Source organism: Ambystoma mexicanum, chromosome 11 (assembly GCF_040938575.1).
Source record: "Ambystoma mexicanum isolate Mex_15411 chromosome 11, UKY_AmexF1_1, whole genome shotgun sequence".
NCBI classification, from domain to species: Eukaryota; Metazoa; Chordata; class Amphibia; order Caudata; family Ambystomatidae; genus Ambystoma; species Ambystoma mexicanum.
Genome location: NC_090934.1, coordinates 1,116,044,940 through 1,116,063,479, shown reverse-complemented (window position 1 = coordinate 1,116,063,479; position 18,540 = coordinate 1,116,044,940). Strand labels below are relative to the sequence as shown.

General features: G+C 47.5%; 1 protein-coding gene across 1 annotated transcript in view; it reads left to right on the top strand.

The window, feature by feature from the left end:
• The window catches only part of ETFA (electron transfer flavoprotein subunit alpha), a 1,125,730-nt gene that overhangs the window by 529,725 nt on the left and 577,465 nt on the right, over positions 1-18,540 (top strand). The window contains exon 5 of the mRNA XM_069624450.1: positions 2,864-2,963. Within this exon, the coding sequence (XP_069480551.1) occupies positions 2,864-2,963 (100 nt within the window). The remainder of the gene's footprint in view (positions 1-2,863; positions 2,964-18,540) is intronic.

Genomic DNA, 18,540 nt, shown 5'->3' with positions numbered 1-18,540 from the left:
CGCCCTCTGCCGAAAAAGTGTCCGAAGTGCACAGCTGTAGACATTACATGTCAAAGATATGGAATGCGTTGGAGGAACATCCAGACGAAAGAACGTTACCAGTTGGTAAGTAACTTGTTAGTCTCTCCATAACCTGCTCAGCAGTCTTTCGACTACCATTGGGCTGATTACTTTGTGCATGATCAGAGAGTGGCACTTGAATGCCTAGAACAAACTAAGACTTCAAAGGCCTTTCTTTTCTGTGAAGGGGTTTCCTGACCACCCCACACAATGAAAGATCCGTTTATGTAGTCAAAGGGGTCTTTTATTCAGGAAGCTTATAAAGTTGCACCATTCAAAATGAGATATTAAACTGGAAGAAGTGGTTCGTTGGGGGGGGGGGGGCGATCTACCCAACTAGTAATAACAGTTTCTATTTTTAATTAAAATTTAAAGGCACAAGCCCTTTGTAAAGGTTGCAGGAAAAAAGAGCCTGTGGCTTCTTTAGCCATCTCGCAGAACATGTTTGCGTGAATTGAGCTAGCGGACTAGAAGCAGCCAACCGTTTTACATGTGTATTTGGGCCCTATACTTTGCATTAAGCCCCATGTGGGTCACGTCGTTGAGCCCCCTGTCCCTCAATCTCCAATTTATTTACCTTGCCTTGAAATGGCTGGAATGTAATCCCCTTAAATACTGTTAAAATGTGGGTACACTAAACTGATTTGGCCTCCCCTGCACTCACATGTAATATGTTGTGAAGCACAGAACACAGTAACTGGTACCATTAAACCTATCCCCATCCTGACATCTCCCAGGCCATACAGGTAGTTAATAGGTGTTCTATCACTTCCCGGTGCTCCTAAAAGGATCCCATTGTCAAATGACAAGCAACACTGAATCGCGAAACACGGCTAAAGCGGCCTGCTCCACGCACCTGTAAACAGTCCCAAAGGGACCACACCCCGTCCTGTAAAACCATTGGTGTTCACAAGCGTATGCACCACCCATGCCGGGCTTCGTCAGGAAACCCCCCCAGCAGCTTCCAGAATGTGTTTTTTTTAAAATTCATATTTAGTCTTTCTTTTCCACCCGAAATCCCCCCGCCCCCTTGATTCCCTGAGAGGGGGGTGAAAGCGATGCAGGCTCATGTCCACCCAGGCATTCTAGTTGGTTGCCGCGGGCACGGCAGAATATTTTTCAGGGCTCGTGGGGGCCCATTTCAACATGTTTTGGGGCCCCCTTGCTTATAGTTAGGGAAATGGTCTGTGGCACCTGTGGGGTGCTTCAATAATAATGAATACAAAGGTATGCAGAGAGAATATTAATCACTGCAGATTATTACGAGGCAGGCACCCAGCGGAGAGCTGAAACACTAAATGTCCTCTGACAAGATAACAATTACTCTTTGTCAACAAGGTTTTAATGCAGATGAATCCATAGTGAAAGGTAATGAGGGGATAACTACGCTGCTGGATGCAGTGGTGTCGCTAGGAGGGTCTGGGGGCCCGGCCCCTTCCCTGAAATCCTGGGCGCCCTTGTGCCTCCCCCCCACCCCCCACCTCAGCTGGGCTACTTTCTCTGCACTGTCTGCAGTGCTGTGTCCACAAGCACATCACACACGGGGCCGCAATCAATGCTGCCGCACAGCAATTAAGAGCTGTTAAATCACCCTGCAGCCAAGAGCAGCCCCTCCAATCAGAATGTAGCACATGAAACCGCTAATAATAAGTCATTAGTGACTTAATGGTTTAGTGCCTACATTTTGATGGGAGGGGAGGTGCACAAAATGGGTGTGATCGTTGGTGTGCACAAAAGATTCTCTGCAGGAGTGCTTCTGACGTCACACATTGCCCTTTTAAAGGCCCCCCTTACTCTTGTCTGTGGCCCCTCTACTCTTGTCTGTGGCCCCTTCTGTGCCCCTCCTAAATTTGAGGCTGGATGCCAGCAAAGGCAGCCTATAACATGAGCGCTCCAATGCAAACTTTTAAAGTTACAGCAAAGGCAGTCATGAATTAAAGTAATATGTTGCTGTGTAATAAGACTAGCAATATGGGTACAGCTGCTGGGGTTCCTTCTGAGGCTCGGGGCCCATTTCACATGAAAGGATTGAAAGGCCCCAACACTCTCCCTGCCTCCAGCATTTCTCTAGTGTGGTCAAAAGATTCAAGGATCCGGTGGAACAGGTAATCTGTATCTCGTCACCCTTCTAGCCAGTCACGTGTAGTTTCAACTGCCATTAGTGTCGTTATCTGGCGGCTCAATTCATAGAATTAATTGTTGAGAAATTATGCAAAAACTGCTCCTCGACCTGCCTGATCCCGTGACTGCTTGGGGGATTAGAACTTCAGATGTGGAACGGCATGAAGATAATCAGGCATCAACTTCTGGGCATACGCCCACGATTGGTGGATGATCGAAAGGTGGTTTCTTTCTCCTGTACCTCCAAAGGCTATGTAAATTGAGGAATTCGTGGGTGTTAGGCAAGGATTGCTTTCTTCATATTGCCCTACAGATGAAGCCAGAGTAAACATTTGGGATTTAGCTAGAAGGTCTTGTTTTTTTTTTTTTGGTAATAACATAGGCACTTAATAATTGTCATACTGTTTGTGTTGGCAACATTGTTCTACATTTTCAATCAAATAAAACGCTTGGAACGAGATAGAAAGCAATACCCATGAGGGAATATAGATGGCCCTTGGGGATGGGGGAGGGTAGATTGGCACCGGGTAGGTGGTCTGTGTTCAGCAAAGTAATGCCTGCCGAGTAGGATTTTCAATTCCCTTCTAAATTTCACATCGAGGAGGGCTTTCCTGAAGCTTTTAACGTTCATACATATTACCTTTGGAAGCATCAACATTGTGGTCTGTTTTTTCACCCGCAGAGTCTTCTTCCGAGAGTAGCTGCTAAACTGGATGTTGCCCCAATCTCTGATGTAATTGCAATTAAGTCTCCCGACACGTTTGTGAGAACTATCTATGCAGGTGAGTGTGGAGGGAATTGAAATGTTCTGTTTTAAGATATAGCATGTGGAAATTGCCAAGAAATCGATCTTGATGAATGCGCACACACAGGGCGAGAGAAGAACTGTCTTAAAAAGGCACATCTCTGTCTGAGAATTTATTGGGGAGGGGGGTTGCTCTCTTTCATGCTTGGATTTGAAATATTTCTTGAGGCGCAGACCCAGAGTCAGTGAATAGAGATTGGCCCCAGTCACATTCTGATGTGGAATAAGAAGAAAATGTATCGAATGCACAGGGATTTGTGTAGTGTCCATTATACAAGACTGATCTGTAATGAGGGTTGAATGCCAGCATTAATAAAAACCAAATCTTAAACTGATAACCTTTGAGGCGAACTGAAAGGTATGTAATTTCTGTAGGTCAGGGTTGCAAAACTCCTATCCTTGAGGGCCACATACCTTTCTGGTGAATATTGAGATAAATGTGAATCAGATGGCTAAAACTTGGAACTAATTTACATATTGTGTGGTTATCCTGAGACCACAATAGGTTATTAAACTCTAGGGCAGGGGTCTACAACCTTTGGCTCTCCAGATTTTTCGGGATACAATTTCTATTTATATCTGGCTATTGAATATGCTGGTTAGGGATTATGGGAGCTATAGTCCAAAACATCTGGAAAGTCCAAGTTTGCAGACCCCTGTTCTGGGGCCTGAATTATGCACCGTTCTATTAGGACCTCAACGGACATTGTCACATTCAAGTCCTTTTTGGGACTGCTGTCAGTGTGTTTTTATGAGACATTAATGCTAATAGGAACAGTACATTTGGATATAGACCCCTTTTCACCCTGAGCTACTGATTTCAAAGAAGCCTCATCTGTGAAGACTAACTGCAAATCTAGTCCAGCGGCTTGATTCCAACCGCCTTCACATGATTGTCTAGTCTGTCAACTTATTGTGTCCTATTCAATCATTTGCTTCTTGAGTAAGAGTATACAGCCTATGCCTAGATCCTTTCCTCGTCCCAATACTGTGCTGTATTTGTCTGTAGTGGATAGCACCAACACATGCTTTGTATATCATAAAAGTAGTAATTGGGCACTTTGAGACGTGGAGTGCATTCCTCAACTGTTATGCTTTGTCCCTTCACATGCAACGCCCACCCCCCCACCGACCCTCTTTGTCCGTCACTTCTTTTCTCTAATGCAAGGGATGCAACCTCTACTGGACATCTGTGTCAGGGCCTTTCCACTCTAGCCTTTATAGTTTTGGCTTGGAGCATCCCACAAACTTTTATTTTCTTTGCATTTTCTTTTTTCCACTTATCTGTGTACCTAAGGTGAGCACCCACTGCGTACGTTTCCAGCAGAGCAACCATTGTCTGCTCTCCTGGCCGTGGCTGGTTCTTAATCACTCATGGGCTGACTGCATTTTTGTTATGCACTCGGGACCCGGGGCCTTCTATTGCACTTCTCACTGTATAAAGGGATTGGAGAACCAGTTAGCGATGTGCACAAATCTCTTTGTGCAACACTTGTGTTAAGACGGATTTCTGAACTCTGTCCTGGTGGCGCAGAAGTTCAGAAGGCCAACCTAATTACTTGGAACAGGGTAACCTCTGGACAAGCCAGACCAATCAAGGTAGCGATCGCGGCGGTCAAGACTAGGTCTCAAGAGGGGTGAGGGTGACTGGAAGCCCGCAGTGAGCACACAAAGCAAGAGCGCTGACAAACTACTTCAAACAGTTGTTATATCAAAAATAGATACACATTTATTTTAAGGCCTTTAAAACAATGACCGAAGCGAGAAAATCACAATATCACAATATTAAACCAACACATACCATATCAACACAATATATATACAAATACACAGTCGCAAGCGTTTAAAGCACGAAATATGTAGTCCACCTGAAAGGAAAGGAAAACAGGCAGTGCGATAACGCTTTAGACTCAGTTCGCCTTCAGAGGCACCTAACTAGATGGAAGTCCGAGCCCTGCGAAGAGTGGAGCCTTGTGCTCAAAGTACCTGCCACGCCGGTGCCAACGGGCAAAAGGGGAAGCTCTTCGGAGGAAGTCAGGCAGTTCGGGTTAGTGCACAGCAGAAGGAGAACAGGTTCCGCAACTCAAGCGCAGCCTCCACAGCGGGCAGAAGCAGAGCGCGAGTACGGCCAAAAGGGTGCTGTTTTTACACAGCAGGGAAAAGCAATGGGATACTGCAGGAGGGCGACCAGATCCTAGCTAAACTACTCACCGGTCCCCGAAGCAAGCAGACCCAGGCTTCTCCACGTTAGTTTCAGCAGCTGGCAGGTTCAGAAGAGCAGGGAACGCCTCGTAGTCGTGTAGAGCAAAAAGACGTCCCAATCGACGAAACCAGCACAGTTTTGTTGCCGCAGCAGGACAACGGAGCGGCCGTGGGTATTCAAGCCAAATGTACACTCCTCCCTTCAGACCTGGGGACGCCAAGCGTACGAAGCGTGGGAGAGTGACAAGGACTCGAAATACAACACAACCTGGCGGCGGTTACAGAGCAGGACTCCCTTGTAAGCTGGTCAGTCAACTGGATGGCCCAGAGACACTTCCGAAGGCTTACTTGGCAGGAGAGGATGAAGTCGCCGGGAATAGCTGTTCCTGCTATTCCAAAGGTCGAAGCACCAGTACAGGCCTTCTGGTTCGATCCAAGGAGGAAAGGGTTTCACAGGACGACAGCAGTGCAAAGGAGGATTCCTTCAGCGGGTCACCAGCGATTCCTCGGTCCAGCCTCTTGGTTGCAGGATACTTGGCTCCTGTATTCCTTCGTTCGTGAGAACTCAGGAGATCGACATGGTAGTGGTGTTTCCAGCCCCCTCTTATCCACGGTTCCCTTCGCGCCAAAACGGAGGGGAGCCAATGGGAGATCCGCTCATCAACACACACACCATACGTGGACCAATCACGGACCACGGTGGTCCCAGGCATTCACACCACCCTAGACTCTCTGGCACCCAGGATGTGTATTGGGACCAGACATCCCAGCCCACACCCTGGAGGCACACAAACGACATGTAGAAGCCCGCGAAAGCAACCACGTTTCGTGGGAAAGTACATGCCCAAATAAGGAAGGCCCCGGGTCGCTCGACCTGGGGAAGGTGACAGGAGCAAGACGGTCAGTGGACAAGACAAAGGAGCCTCGTGGTCTGGCCATTTTGGGAGCCAGGCCACCATTTTGGGTTCAGTGCGAAAAACGTGCTCAGAACGCCAAAAGGAGCTCAAAATAAACAAAACGATCGCTGCCACCATTCGAGTCCCTGAATGACTTGCACCGATCAAATACCATCCTAAAAGAGTATCTAGGGCCTGTAGAAGGCTAGAGACCCAAGAGAGCTGTAACTTAGCTTACAGTGCCCTCTTGTGTCATGTTGCACTAAAGCCGCAACACGATAAAAGAAACTACGGGAAACGGCGTTCCCCGGTACTGACTGTCTTAAGGGCATGTCAGTTTCCCCGTAAGAAAAGAGCGAAAGCCCAGAGGAGTGCGGCAGAAGGCTGCACTTCTCTGGCAAAGGCAAGAACAAGGTGAGAAACAACAGCAAAAAGTTTAGGGGTTGCCACATGGAAGGAAAATTCCCTACAATTACGAAATCTTTCCTAACAACTTGTGCCGGTGATGTTTCTCATCTTTTGTTTTTCGACAGTTGCTACTTTATATGGGGGGTGGCTATGAGATGCTGTTGCAGATGAAAACCAGTGCTCGCACCATTATGCTATTTCAGCCAGGGGCACCACTGCCAATGGAGGGAGGTCAAGGTGGGCCTGGCATGATGGTTCCTGGGAGATAATCTCACAGATGAGTTTTTTTGCCTTTGAATATGGGCCAGGGAAAACAATGGGATGTTGGAATTCTACAACATATAGTTGTGCCGGAACCATTTAAAAATACAATTTTTCAGAGTTGAAAACTATTTTTATACCTCCAAGTCTTCTATTTTTTTCATGGTTTGAGTTATTGTTTCTGAGCACAACCAGTGATTTAAAGCCACTCTTTAGGTTAAGGTACATACTGCATGGGCGTCCCTTCCTAGGGACGGGAGACAGAACCTTTTTTACTAGAAAAAAACCTTCTTCCTGTTTAAATTTAGAGGCGCGCAGGGGTGCGGCACTGGGAGCATGCACTGCCCTGACTCCACCTTCCAGCGCCACACCTCATTTCCCTTTTCCGCGTTGACTGGAACGGGCCGAATTCACCAGCGCTCCTGGGTTTGGCCTGCGGCCATGTAATTTCACACGCGGATACTTCTTCTCTTCTGTCTTTTTATGATTCAGGTACTCGGTCCTCAGGCGTCACGCTCATCCCTGGCGCATGTTCACTTCTACAGGGTTCAGCAGGTGTACATCCTGGGATGGGCTTTTTCCAACTAAAGACCCCCACACCCTCTGCCTACATTGCCTTGCGGCTGGCAAGCTTGTACCGCTCGCGACACACTCTCCTCTAGATCTCTGAAGAACACACTAGCCAGGTACAAGGAGCTCTTCCAGAGATAGCTTCCAAATGACCTAGTCTATCATCGCTCCAAGCCCAAGGTAGGGCCACTCTTTTCCAGTGCACCCCGCAAGGGAACTGCTTCCCAAGGACTCGCCCGCACAGGAGGGACCGCTCAGGTCCTCATACCAGCACGAGTACCAAGGCTACATGTGCTACCAGCCGACAGGCTGAGGGGTCAGTAGATCCTCCCGGTGACAGTGCTGAGGGACCGGAAGGTTCTTTTACCAAGTCTTCACTTGAGGGGCCACGCCCTAGTACCAGCAACATGTCCAAGGGGGCGCACCTATACTCAATTCTACCGGCAGATCTGCCGAGGGTGAAGCGCCTACCAGGCCTCAACCTCAGGAACAGGGTAGGCCCCATGATCTACACTCAAGAATCCTGGGCGGGGCCGAGTGAGCCGAGCAACACGCCGCAGGCAGATGGAATGCAGCTCGACAAAACGGTCGCCGTGCCAGACATTCCTGACATCTGCCCGATACCGACAAAGACAGGGAGCAGGTAGAGGAACGTGTGTCAAGGTGGGACTGGTGTCAACCAAGTATGTGGCCTGCAGCCTATGCTTCATTTGTGCAGGGCAGGGTACCGCTGCATCCGTAGGGGCAGGGTGTGCAACGGCTCCAGCAGCCGCCTGCTACCCTGTCAATATCGCCTACCACTCCGGCCTGTGAGGACAGATTTTTTGAAAGGTTCCTCTGGCTCATGAAAGCTCCTCGGATGGGGGTCATCCTCAGGGTCACCATCATGGACTTGCTCCTGCCAATGGCTCTGGTACCTTGGCCTCAGTACAGGCGCCCCTGGCCCCTGTGCAGCCTTGGCCGTCCACTTCGTCCCCCCAACCGATTGTGCAGACGGTTTCCATACCAGCCTCCGCTACAGCCTCCAGTCTTCACTCCCAAGCCTTCGGCTCCCAGCACCCCTCCACCGGTGCCGGACCAACCGGACCCTCTGGTGGACACGGGTGAGGAGGAGGACCCCCGACACACCGTCAGCCAAGGTCTTCCACAAACATCTTGCAGGGCTGGCAGAGTACTTGGGCCTTCCTCAACCCGAGGTTGAGCAACCTGCAAAGGGGGTCCTCGCCGAAGTCCTCACGCTGCGTCCCACAGCAAGAACGGGGATCCCTATGCAAAAGGAGGTGGTCGCCTTGGCCACAAATGGCTGGCTCCAGCCGCACTCGGTCCAGCCAATCGACGCCTGGACGGCAAGTACAGGCAGATGGAGGGGGATACACTCTTGCTTTGGGTCCACCCTCGGCCGCGCTCTTCTGTAATCGCTGCGGCAACACTATACTCCAAGCCACAGTTGTCCTCTGCCTCCTCCTCAGCGGCGCTGCTAGGCAAGGAGGAGAAGATCTTGGAGGCGTACGGGAAGAAGCTGTATTCCAACACGTCCCTGCATCTTCGTCAAGCCACCTCGGATTCCATGCTGGCAGCTGTTAACCAGAGGCTTTGCCGGGAAATTGCGGATTTCCTCCCAGAGCTTCCGGCGCAGAGCCAATCACGATTCAAGGCGGGACTGGCAGAGGCCAAGATGGTGGCACAAGACATCATGGAGTCCACCGTGGCCCACATTGACACCTCTGGCTGGGCCATCTGCATCGCCACGGACATGAGAAGAACAGCCTGGCTCTGTGCTACTAAATTCAACCCGGATGTCCAGGAACGCATCTTAGATATTCTGTTCGAAGGGGGGACCTCTTTCACTCCATCACGGACGAGGAACTGGACAAAAAGAAAAACTGCTCACAAACGGCCAAGTCTTCATCCTTACAAAGACCACGCCTAAAACATACACCCAGTAACAGCTGCGCTCTGACAAGGGGCGTACATACTCCGGGTTCTGCGGCTTCCAAAAGTGGAGGTCCAGGTAGCCTGACTGTTCGCCGACCCAACATTGGTGCAAGCAACAAAAGGGGGAGGTAAGGGCTTTTTCCAGTCCATCTCCTCCGAAACTGACTCAGAAGGAAAAAAGGCATGACACGCCCCTTCCAGTCCACGTGTCTCCAGTGGGGGGGCACGCTTGCTCTCCATGCACATTTTTTGCGCCAGAATTTCCTGCACCCCTGGATCCTCTCCGTAGTATCCATGGGGTACCGCCTTCATATCTCAGCCTCTCCTCCCTCTTCCCCTCCGCTCCCACAGGTTGGGACAGCAATCTTTTGGTGGAGATCCGGTTGCTTGTCGAGAGCCAGGCAGTGGAGGAAGTCCCAGCCTCCCAGCGAGGCTTGGGCTTTTACTCCAGGATTTTCGCCATTCAGAAAAAGAACAAGGTAGGCCTGAGAGTTGTGCTGTACCTTTCCACTCTCAACCTCTCCCTACCTCTACAAAAATTCAAGATGGTTACGTCAGCTTTTATAGCGGAGACATTGTGCAAGGGAGACTGGATGTGGTCCCTGGATCTGAAGGACGCATATTTGCACGTCCCGATCTGGCAGCCTCATTGTTCTTTTCTATGATCAGATCGCAGGGCCACCACATCTACCCGTACCTCGACAACTGGCTCGTCAGGGCGACCTCTCCGGAAGCGCTGCACCACACTTCCCACGCTCTTATGAACACACTGCACAAGCTGGGTTTTTCACTCAACCTCAAGAAGTCACAGCTGCAGCCTACACAGAGACTGACCTTCTTGCACCTCATTTGGGACACGTGCTCCGAGAACGTTTTTCCCCTCGAAGGACAAGATCACGGCCATTGACAGGGCCATGGCGCACTTCCTCAGCAGAGAAGTGACCTCGGTCTGGTGGTACCAACACTTACTGCTTGTCATGGCAGCAGTCCTTTTGGCCGTCCCCCACACAAGACTCAGGATGAGGAGGATACAGCTGCACTTTGCAGCATCTTGGAACCAGGATCGAGGCTCCCAGTCGGAGATGATCAACATTTCTCCGTCGCTTCACCCGGACTTCATATGGTGGTCCAGGGACTGCAACCTGCGGACGTGCAAACCTTTCCGGCAACCTACCCCACAGGTCACCATCATCACAGACTCCTCTGTCAGGGGTTGGGGGGGCCACCCTGGACAACCACTGCATGCATGGCACCTGGACCCGACAGGAGCAGGAGTACTACATCAATTGGCTGGAACTGAATGCCATCTGGCTGGCTCTCAGAGCCTTCCTTCCGTTTATCTAGGGCAAAGTCGTCCTCATTCAGACTGACAACTCGACCAGTATGTTCTATGTCAACAAGCAGGGAGGTACCAGACCAGCCCCCCCGAACCCCACTGTGCAGACTGTCAGTCAGCATGTGGGAATGGGCCCTGGAGAACATCTACCTCACGGCCGTCCACCTGCCAGGGGAATCCAACCCGGCTCAGCAGACTGGGAGCGGACTACTACTAGTGGCAGTTGAACGACAAAGTACTGCAGGCGATCTTCTACAAATGGGGCACCCCCAAGTGGACCTTCTTGCCTCCTGGGACAACAGGAAGTGCCAACTATTCGCCTCCTGGTATGGTCATGGTCTGCGCTCCCTGGGCGATGCATTCCAGAGTCAGTGGGACGGAATGACAGCATATGCCTTCCCACCCACACCCTGACACACAGGGTGATGATATGCAAGGTCAAGGAGTCTCGCCACCTCAGCATCATTCCAAAAGCACCATGGTGGCCAGCCAGGCCATGGTTCTCGGAGCTGCTCAGCCTCTCTGAGAGGCCTCCCATTCGCCTTCCGACAGACCCAGCACATCTTCTGGTGCAGCTGGAGGGCAGGGTTATCCACCCCGCTCCACAGAAACTAGCCCTCACAGCGTGGTTCCTGACTTACTTATTCCCCTTTCCTCCATACTGCATCGGTGTCCCTTCCAAGGGACAGGAGCCAGAACCTTTTTCACCAGAAAAAACCTTATTCCCCTTTAAATTTAGAGGCGCCCAGGGAGCATGCGCTGCCCTGACTCCGCCCTCCGGCACCACACCTCAGTCCCCCTTTCCACATCGACGGGAACAGGCCGAATTCACCAGTGCTCCTGGGTTTGGCTTCAGCCATGTAATTCCACGCGCAGATACTTCTTAACTTTGTCTCTTTTGTCTTGTTTATCATTCAGGTACTTGGTCCTCAGGCATCCCGCTCCTCCCAGGCGCATGTCGACTTCTACAGGGTTCAGCAGGTGTCCATCCTGCAACGGGCTCTTCCCAACTTCAGAACTCCACGCCCTCTGCCTACGTTGCCTTGGCCCAGACCACGGTTGGCAATTATGTTCGGTGTGTGACTCGCTGTCCTCGAAGGCGCTGAAGAACTGACCAGCATGGTGGAGGGAGCTCTTCCAGAGGTTGCCTCCAGAGGATCTCAAGAACTTCGTGAAGTTGAACCAGGCCCAAGGTAGGGCCGATATTTTCCATCGCACCCCGCAAGGCAGACTCCTTCCCAAGGACTGTCCCGTGCGGGAGGGACCGGCCAGGTCCTTCGACCAGCACGTGCACCGAGGCTGCTTCTGCTACCGGCCTTCAGGTCGAGGGATCCTCGGATCCTCCCAGGTGCAGTGTTGAGGGACCGGAAGGTTCTTTTACCGGGTCTACACCTGAGGGGCTCTGCCCTTTTACCGGCACCATGGCCGAGGGGCTATGCCCTAATACCGGCAATATACCGACCCCCAGGTCGAGGGTGTCGCACCTACTGGGCCTAGGGCTGAGGAGCGGGGTAGGCCTTGTGATCCGCACGCAAGAGTCTTGGAGGAAGCTGGGCCCAGCGCGCCGAGCTACACGTCGCAGGCACGTGGCAGGCAACTCCACAAAATGGCCACCGTGCCAGAAAGAGGCACCAGTCCGACGCCATTCCAGGAATTCGGCGAAGAACGAGTGTCAAGGTGGGACTGGCTTCAATCAGGTACGTGGCCTACAGTCTACCCTTCATTTGTGCAGAGCAGCTTTCCTTTGCGTCCACATGGACAGGGTACGCAGCGGCTCCAGCAGCTCCCCGCGACCTCGTCGGCACCCCCCCTGCAACCTCTTCGGCCAGTGAGGAGGTGCTCTTCGAGAAATTCCTTGGCCTCATGAAGTCACCTCAGATGGGGGTTATCAAAGACTCCATCAGGGATGTCTTCCCCACAATGCTAGTGGCACCACAGATGCCTCTGCTGACACCCCAGGCCCTGGCTCAGCCACCGCCTCTGGCTCCCCAGCTGACTCCACAGGGGGCTCCACCACAGCCTCTGCCGCCTCCTCACCCTCCGGCTGCGGGCTCTGTACCCCAGCCTCCGGCGCCAACTACTCTTCCTCCACAGGATCCTCCAGATTCGTAGGATACGGATGAGGAGAAGGGTCCGGACACGCCATTCCTCAGCCAAGGCCTTCAGTACCTGGGCCTCCCCCAACCCGAGGTTGAGCAGCCGGCAGAGGGGGTTCTGGTTGAAGTCCTCCTGCAACGTCCCTCTGCCAGATTGGGGATTCCTATGCAGACCGATGTAGTCTCCCTGACCAGGAAGGGCTGGCTCAAACCCCACTCAGCCCAGCCGGTTAATTGGAGGGGGATACACTCTTGCTCTAGGCCCATCCTCAGCCACACTCTTCAGTGATAGCTGCGGCATCACTATACTCAAAGCACCAGTCGTCCTCGGCCTCTTCCTCTGCAGCGCTGCTAGGCAAGGAGGAGAAGATATTGGAGGCATATGGCAAGAAACTCTATTCCAACGCTTCTTTACATCTACGAGAAGCCAACGCCGATGCCATGCTGGCTGCCGCCAACCAGAGATTATGGCGGGAAATCGCAGCCTTCCTCCTGGAACTCCCCACCCAGAGCCAATCACGTTTTAAGGCAGGGCTAGCTGAAGCCAAACAACAAAAAAGTGAGGAATCTATTTTTTGGTACTAATGTCGAAGAACTCTGCGCCCTTTTTATCTTTTGTGTTCATACAGTTAAGGTCGCATGTGTAATTAGGGTAACCGTGGAGTCCTATGATTCCTCTACTCCACTAGGAAAAGACCATAACACAAAGTGTTACCCTTATGTGTTGCTCATGCGCCCAAGTTGTTTTTACTCCATACAGATGGAGAAGGAAATAAGGTACCACACAAGATTTGTGTTTTGATTCACCAATATTTATATAGAAAACTGTTGCCCTTTAGTGATGACACGTGTTTCAACGTAACCAACGTCTTTCTCAAATCAGGGCTGGTATCAACAAATGACAAGTAATATCAAAAACAGTGCATAATAAATTGATTTAAGTAAACACCAATGTGGTCCACAAGAACGTTTGCACATGCATGAATTAAGAAATAATTAACAAAATCATAATAACATGGCCATGTTTGGGGGGGGGGGAAAGGAAGGAGGTTTGTGGGAAAGCGAGAAGAGAAAAAAATATAAAAACACATGATTGTTAAACAATATGTCAATGGTGTTAATCCTATTTTTTTAATGAGTACATTGGTATATTTAGAATAATTTATTGTATGCTTATGTTCATTGTATTTCTTACCCAATGTAACCGTCCTCTTAAATGTTCTCAAAAGCTTGAATCAGTCATGGGTTAAATCCCGTGTCCCTGTAGGGGAAGCATTTACATATGCTCGTTTAACTGCCTTGTATTATGGGCACAAATTGTGTCTCTATATAAAGTCTATCCAATGCTGTGTTCATGCTTTAAATACGTGCACACAGAAATTACAAGGATATGCTGTTCTCACCACGTTACATTGCATTCAAAAACTCTAGGGGAGGGTGTTTGTCCTTTCCTATTTTTCCTTTTCCTTTTGTTTGTTATATCTACAGTCGTAAAACACGCAGGCCCACATGTCCGTGAACCTTATTCCTTTCCCACCTGGTGGGCTTTCCTGCTTACCTCTATTTCCTCAAAGTCGTCCCTTTCAGTCCTTGTATGATTGTGTCTCCCAATCTCGTCTTTTGTTTGATCACGTTACTAGGTTACCTATGTCCTACTTCTGTTTCTATGTTGTCTGCCATATTTTGGGGCTGAAAACCTATGTCCTACTTCTGTTTCTACATTGTCCGCCATATTTTGGGCTAAAACTCTATATCGGTATTGTGTTTTGTGTTTGTTTGGACGTACGTTCACGTAATCGAAAATAGTTGCGCTCTTTTAAAGACAAAATGTTCTAATACTTTTTTAGTCTTAATGAAGCGGTGTGTAACACCAAACAAAGTTCATAACAAATGTTATTCTAAATGTTATTACAAGGACACTCCCTAAATCGTTGAAGACTCCTCCCCTTTTCTCCTTTTTTGACGCAAGTCATGTCAATGGGACACAAGTTACTGTATCTCCAAAAAATGTATTGGCATCTGATTAATTCTTGCGTAATGTGACAAAATGTGTCTTAATCAGTCTTGTGATATTATAAGACACAATGTATCATGCCTCCGAATATCATTATGTTAATCTTTTTGATCAATGTTGATGCCTCTGCCTAAGTACATTTCGGTGTGTATGTTATGGGACATGTGTACCTTTTTGTGTGTTGATGTTTCTGAGGTGATAATTCTTTCATGAAACCCACAAAACAGGATACTACATTTATAATATTTTCAGAGAAAAGAATACATCTCATTGTCAGAGTTTAAACCTTTTTCAACAGTTCTAAATTTGCAAATCATTCTGGCTTCTTCTTGTCGTAATTTCAGCTCCAAATTTCCTCCTCTTGGTCCTAAGGTTATTCTTTTTAGACCCAAAAATTTTAAAAGTCTTTTTTCATCGCACTGATGCTCTTTTTGCCAATGCTGTGCTAATGGTGAGTTAGAATTAGGATTCCCTATTCCTGAAAGGTGTTCTCTTATTCTAATCCTTAATTCTCTTATCGTACTTCCTATGTACATTTTGTGACATAAACATATAATGACATATATAACATATTTACTTCTGCAATTAATGTGTTCCAAAATTTGCTGCTTAATGCCATATGTATCCTGAAAACTTGCAGTATTGTCTATGGTGTATTTGCACATTGTGCAAGTCCCACATCTTCTGAAACCTTGTGTTTGTTTAGGTAACCAAGTATTCGAACTCCCAATTTCTAGTATAGGGAGCAGAGATGGACTCAATACATTTTTTATGGTTTTGGCTCGTTTGAAGATTATAGTCGGGTTGTCCTTAATGTAGTTCCTGACGTGTGGGTCCAATTGTAGCAAATGCCAATTCCTTTTTAGGATCTTCCTTAAAATTCCATTATTCTTACAGTAAGTCGTAATGAAAGTCACTTCCTCTGTTTGGTTGTTGATTCTGGTTTTCGTAGTTAGGGTGTCTGCTCTGTTAAGAGCTTTGGCTTTCCTTTGTGCTTTGGCAATAATCTTAGTTCCATATCCTCTGGCCTTAAATCTTCTTGAAAGCAGTTGACATTCTTGCTCAAAAGTTTTTTGTTCCGAACAGTTTCGCCGAGCTCTAATGTATTCTCCACTAGGGATGTTCCTTACAACCGAAGAATGATGACAGCTGGTTGCAAATAAAGTTGAATTAGCCTCTGTAGGCTTCCTGAAGGTCCTAGTCAACAGTTGATTATTTTTCACATAGATATTTAGATCCAGAAAATCTATTTGTTCTTTGCTGGTAATCCCAGTAAATTCAATCCCCATAAGGTTATTATTGGCTCTAGTCTTGAATTGTTCTAACTCCTCTTGTTCACCTTTCCAGATAAGTAACACATCGTCGATATAGCGGGTCCAAAGAATCACATGATCCTGATATATTTCATCTCCATAGATGTGTTTATCCTCATACATTGCCATTGTGAGGTTGGCGAGTGCGGGGGCAAATTTTACTCCCATCGCCACTCCTCTTGTTTGCTGATAAAATTCTCCATTGAAAATGAACACGTTATTTTGCAAAGTTAAAAGTATCATTTCCTTGAGCATGTTAACTGATTGAAATTTTGATGCAGTTTGATTGGAAAATATATAATCTATTGTCTCAAGTGCCGTGTCATGCCTGATGGATGTGTATAATGCCTTTACATCCCATGTGGCTAATATATAATCAAATTCCCATTTGATGGATGCCAATTTATTGATTACAGAAGTTGTGTCCTTCAAAAAAGCTTTGGTCTCAGTGACAATGGGGCTAAGTATATGGTCAATATACTGTGCCATGTTCATTGTTGCCCAATCAATTCCACTCAGGATAGGTCTTCCTTCTGGTACTTTTTCAAAAGCCTTGTGAATTTTTGGCAAAAAATATATTGTGGGTAATGTTGGTTGCTGCATATCTAAAAATGATCTTTCTTCATCTGTGATTAGCCCTTTTCTATGCCAGTTTGTTATGGATTCCCGCAACTCATTTAAGATCTTCTTTTTGTCTATGATGTCGTTCAGTTCTTTAGTTACTGCCTTGTAGAAGGTGTCGACCAGGTTGTCTGTGGTTAATTGTGGAGTAAACTTAGATTTCAGTTTGAGATCCCTCGTTTGGAGACCAGTTTGTTGTATCTTGAGATTCTGTATGGTTTCATGAATCGGTCGATCTGTGGTATCTTGTAATGAACTTAAGAGGTGAATGTTCCTTATATCTTTAATGGTATAGTCACTATCCTCAATGTCGGGTTCTTTGGCATGAAACATCGGAACTTGTGTTGCAAAAAATTTCTTGAGTTTCAATTTTCTAACAAATTTGAACAAGTCTATGTGCACGTTAATTTGGTCAAAGTTGGTGGATGGAGCAAAAGAGAAACCTTTGTTTAGAAGTGCTATATCTTCTGTTTTTAAGTGATATTCTGACAGGTTCAAAATTAAGGTGTCTGTTTGTTCTTCTTGGCTGCTTCTCTTGCTCCTGCTCTTGTCAAACGTCTGAAATCTTCTAGAGCGTCCTAGTGGAGTAGAGGAATCATAGGACTCCACGGTTACCCTAATTACACATGCGACCTTAACTGTATGAACACAAAAGATAAAAAGGGCGCAGAGTTCTTCGACATTAGTACCAAAAAATAGATTCCTCACTTTTTTGTTGTTTGTATCGAGACAAAAAGAAACACAAAAGACCAAGTAAACAAGATTATGATAATTTGACCAAAGGAGAAAGAAAAGCTTTGGTGGAATTGAAACAGAATCAAAATTTGACTATAAAAGCTGCTGATAAAGGAGGAAAAATTGTGGTTATGAACAGGGCAGACTATGTAACAATGGCCGAGAACCATCTAAATACTCCTTTTTGTTATCACAAACTTGAAGGGAACCCAAAACAGAAGATCTTAAATGAGTTGCGGGAATCCATAACAAACTGGCATAGAAAAGGGCTAATCACAGATGAAGAAAGATCATTTTTAGATATGCAGCAACCAACATTACCCACAATATATTTTTTGCCAAAAATTCACAAGGCTTTTGAAAAAGTACCAGAAGGAAGACCTATCCTGAGTGGAATTGATTGGGCAACAATGAACATGGCACAGTATATTGACCATATACTTAGCCCCATTGTCACTGAGACCAAAGCTTTTTTGAAGGACACAACTTCTGTAATCAATAAATTGGCATCCATCAAATGGGAATTTGATTATATATTAGCCACATGGGATGTAAAGGCATTATACACATCCATCAGGCATGACACGGCACTTGAGACAATAGATTATATATTTTCCAATCAAACTGCATCAAAATTTCAATCAGTTAACATGCTCAAGGAAATGATACTTTTAACTTTGCAAAATAACGTGTTCATTTTCAATGGAGAATTTTATCAGCAAACAAGAGGAGTGGCGATGGGAGTAAAATTTGCCCCCGCACTCGCCAACCTCACAATGGCAATGTATGAGGATAAACACATCTATGGAGATGAAATATATCAGGATCATGTGATTCTTTGGACCCGCTATATCGACGATGTGTTACTTATCTGGAAAGGTGAACAAGAGGAGTTAGAACAATTCAAGACTAGAGCCAATAATAACCTTATGGGGATTGAATTTACTGGGATTACCAGCAAAGAACAAATAGATTTTCTGGATCTAAATATCTATGTGAAAAATAATCAACTGTTGACTAGGACCTTCAGGAAGCCTACAGAGGCTAATTCAACTTTATTTGCAACCAGCTGTCATCATTCTTCGGTTGTAAGGAACATCCCTAGTGGAGAATACATTAGAGCTCGGCGAAACTGTTCGGAACAAAAAACTTTTGAGCAAGAATGTC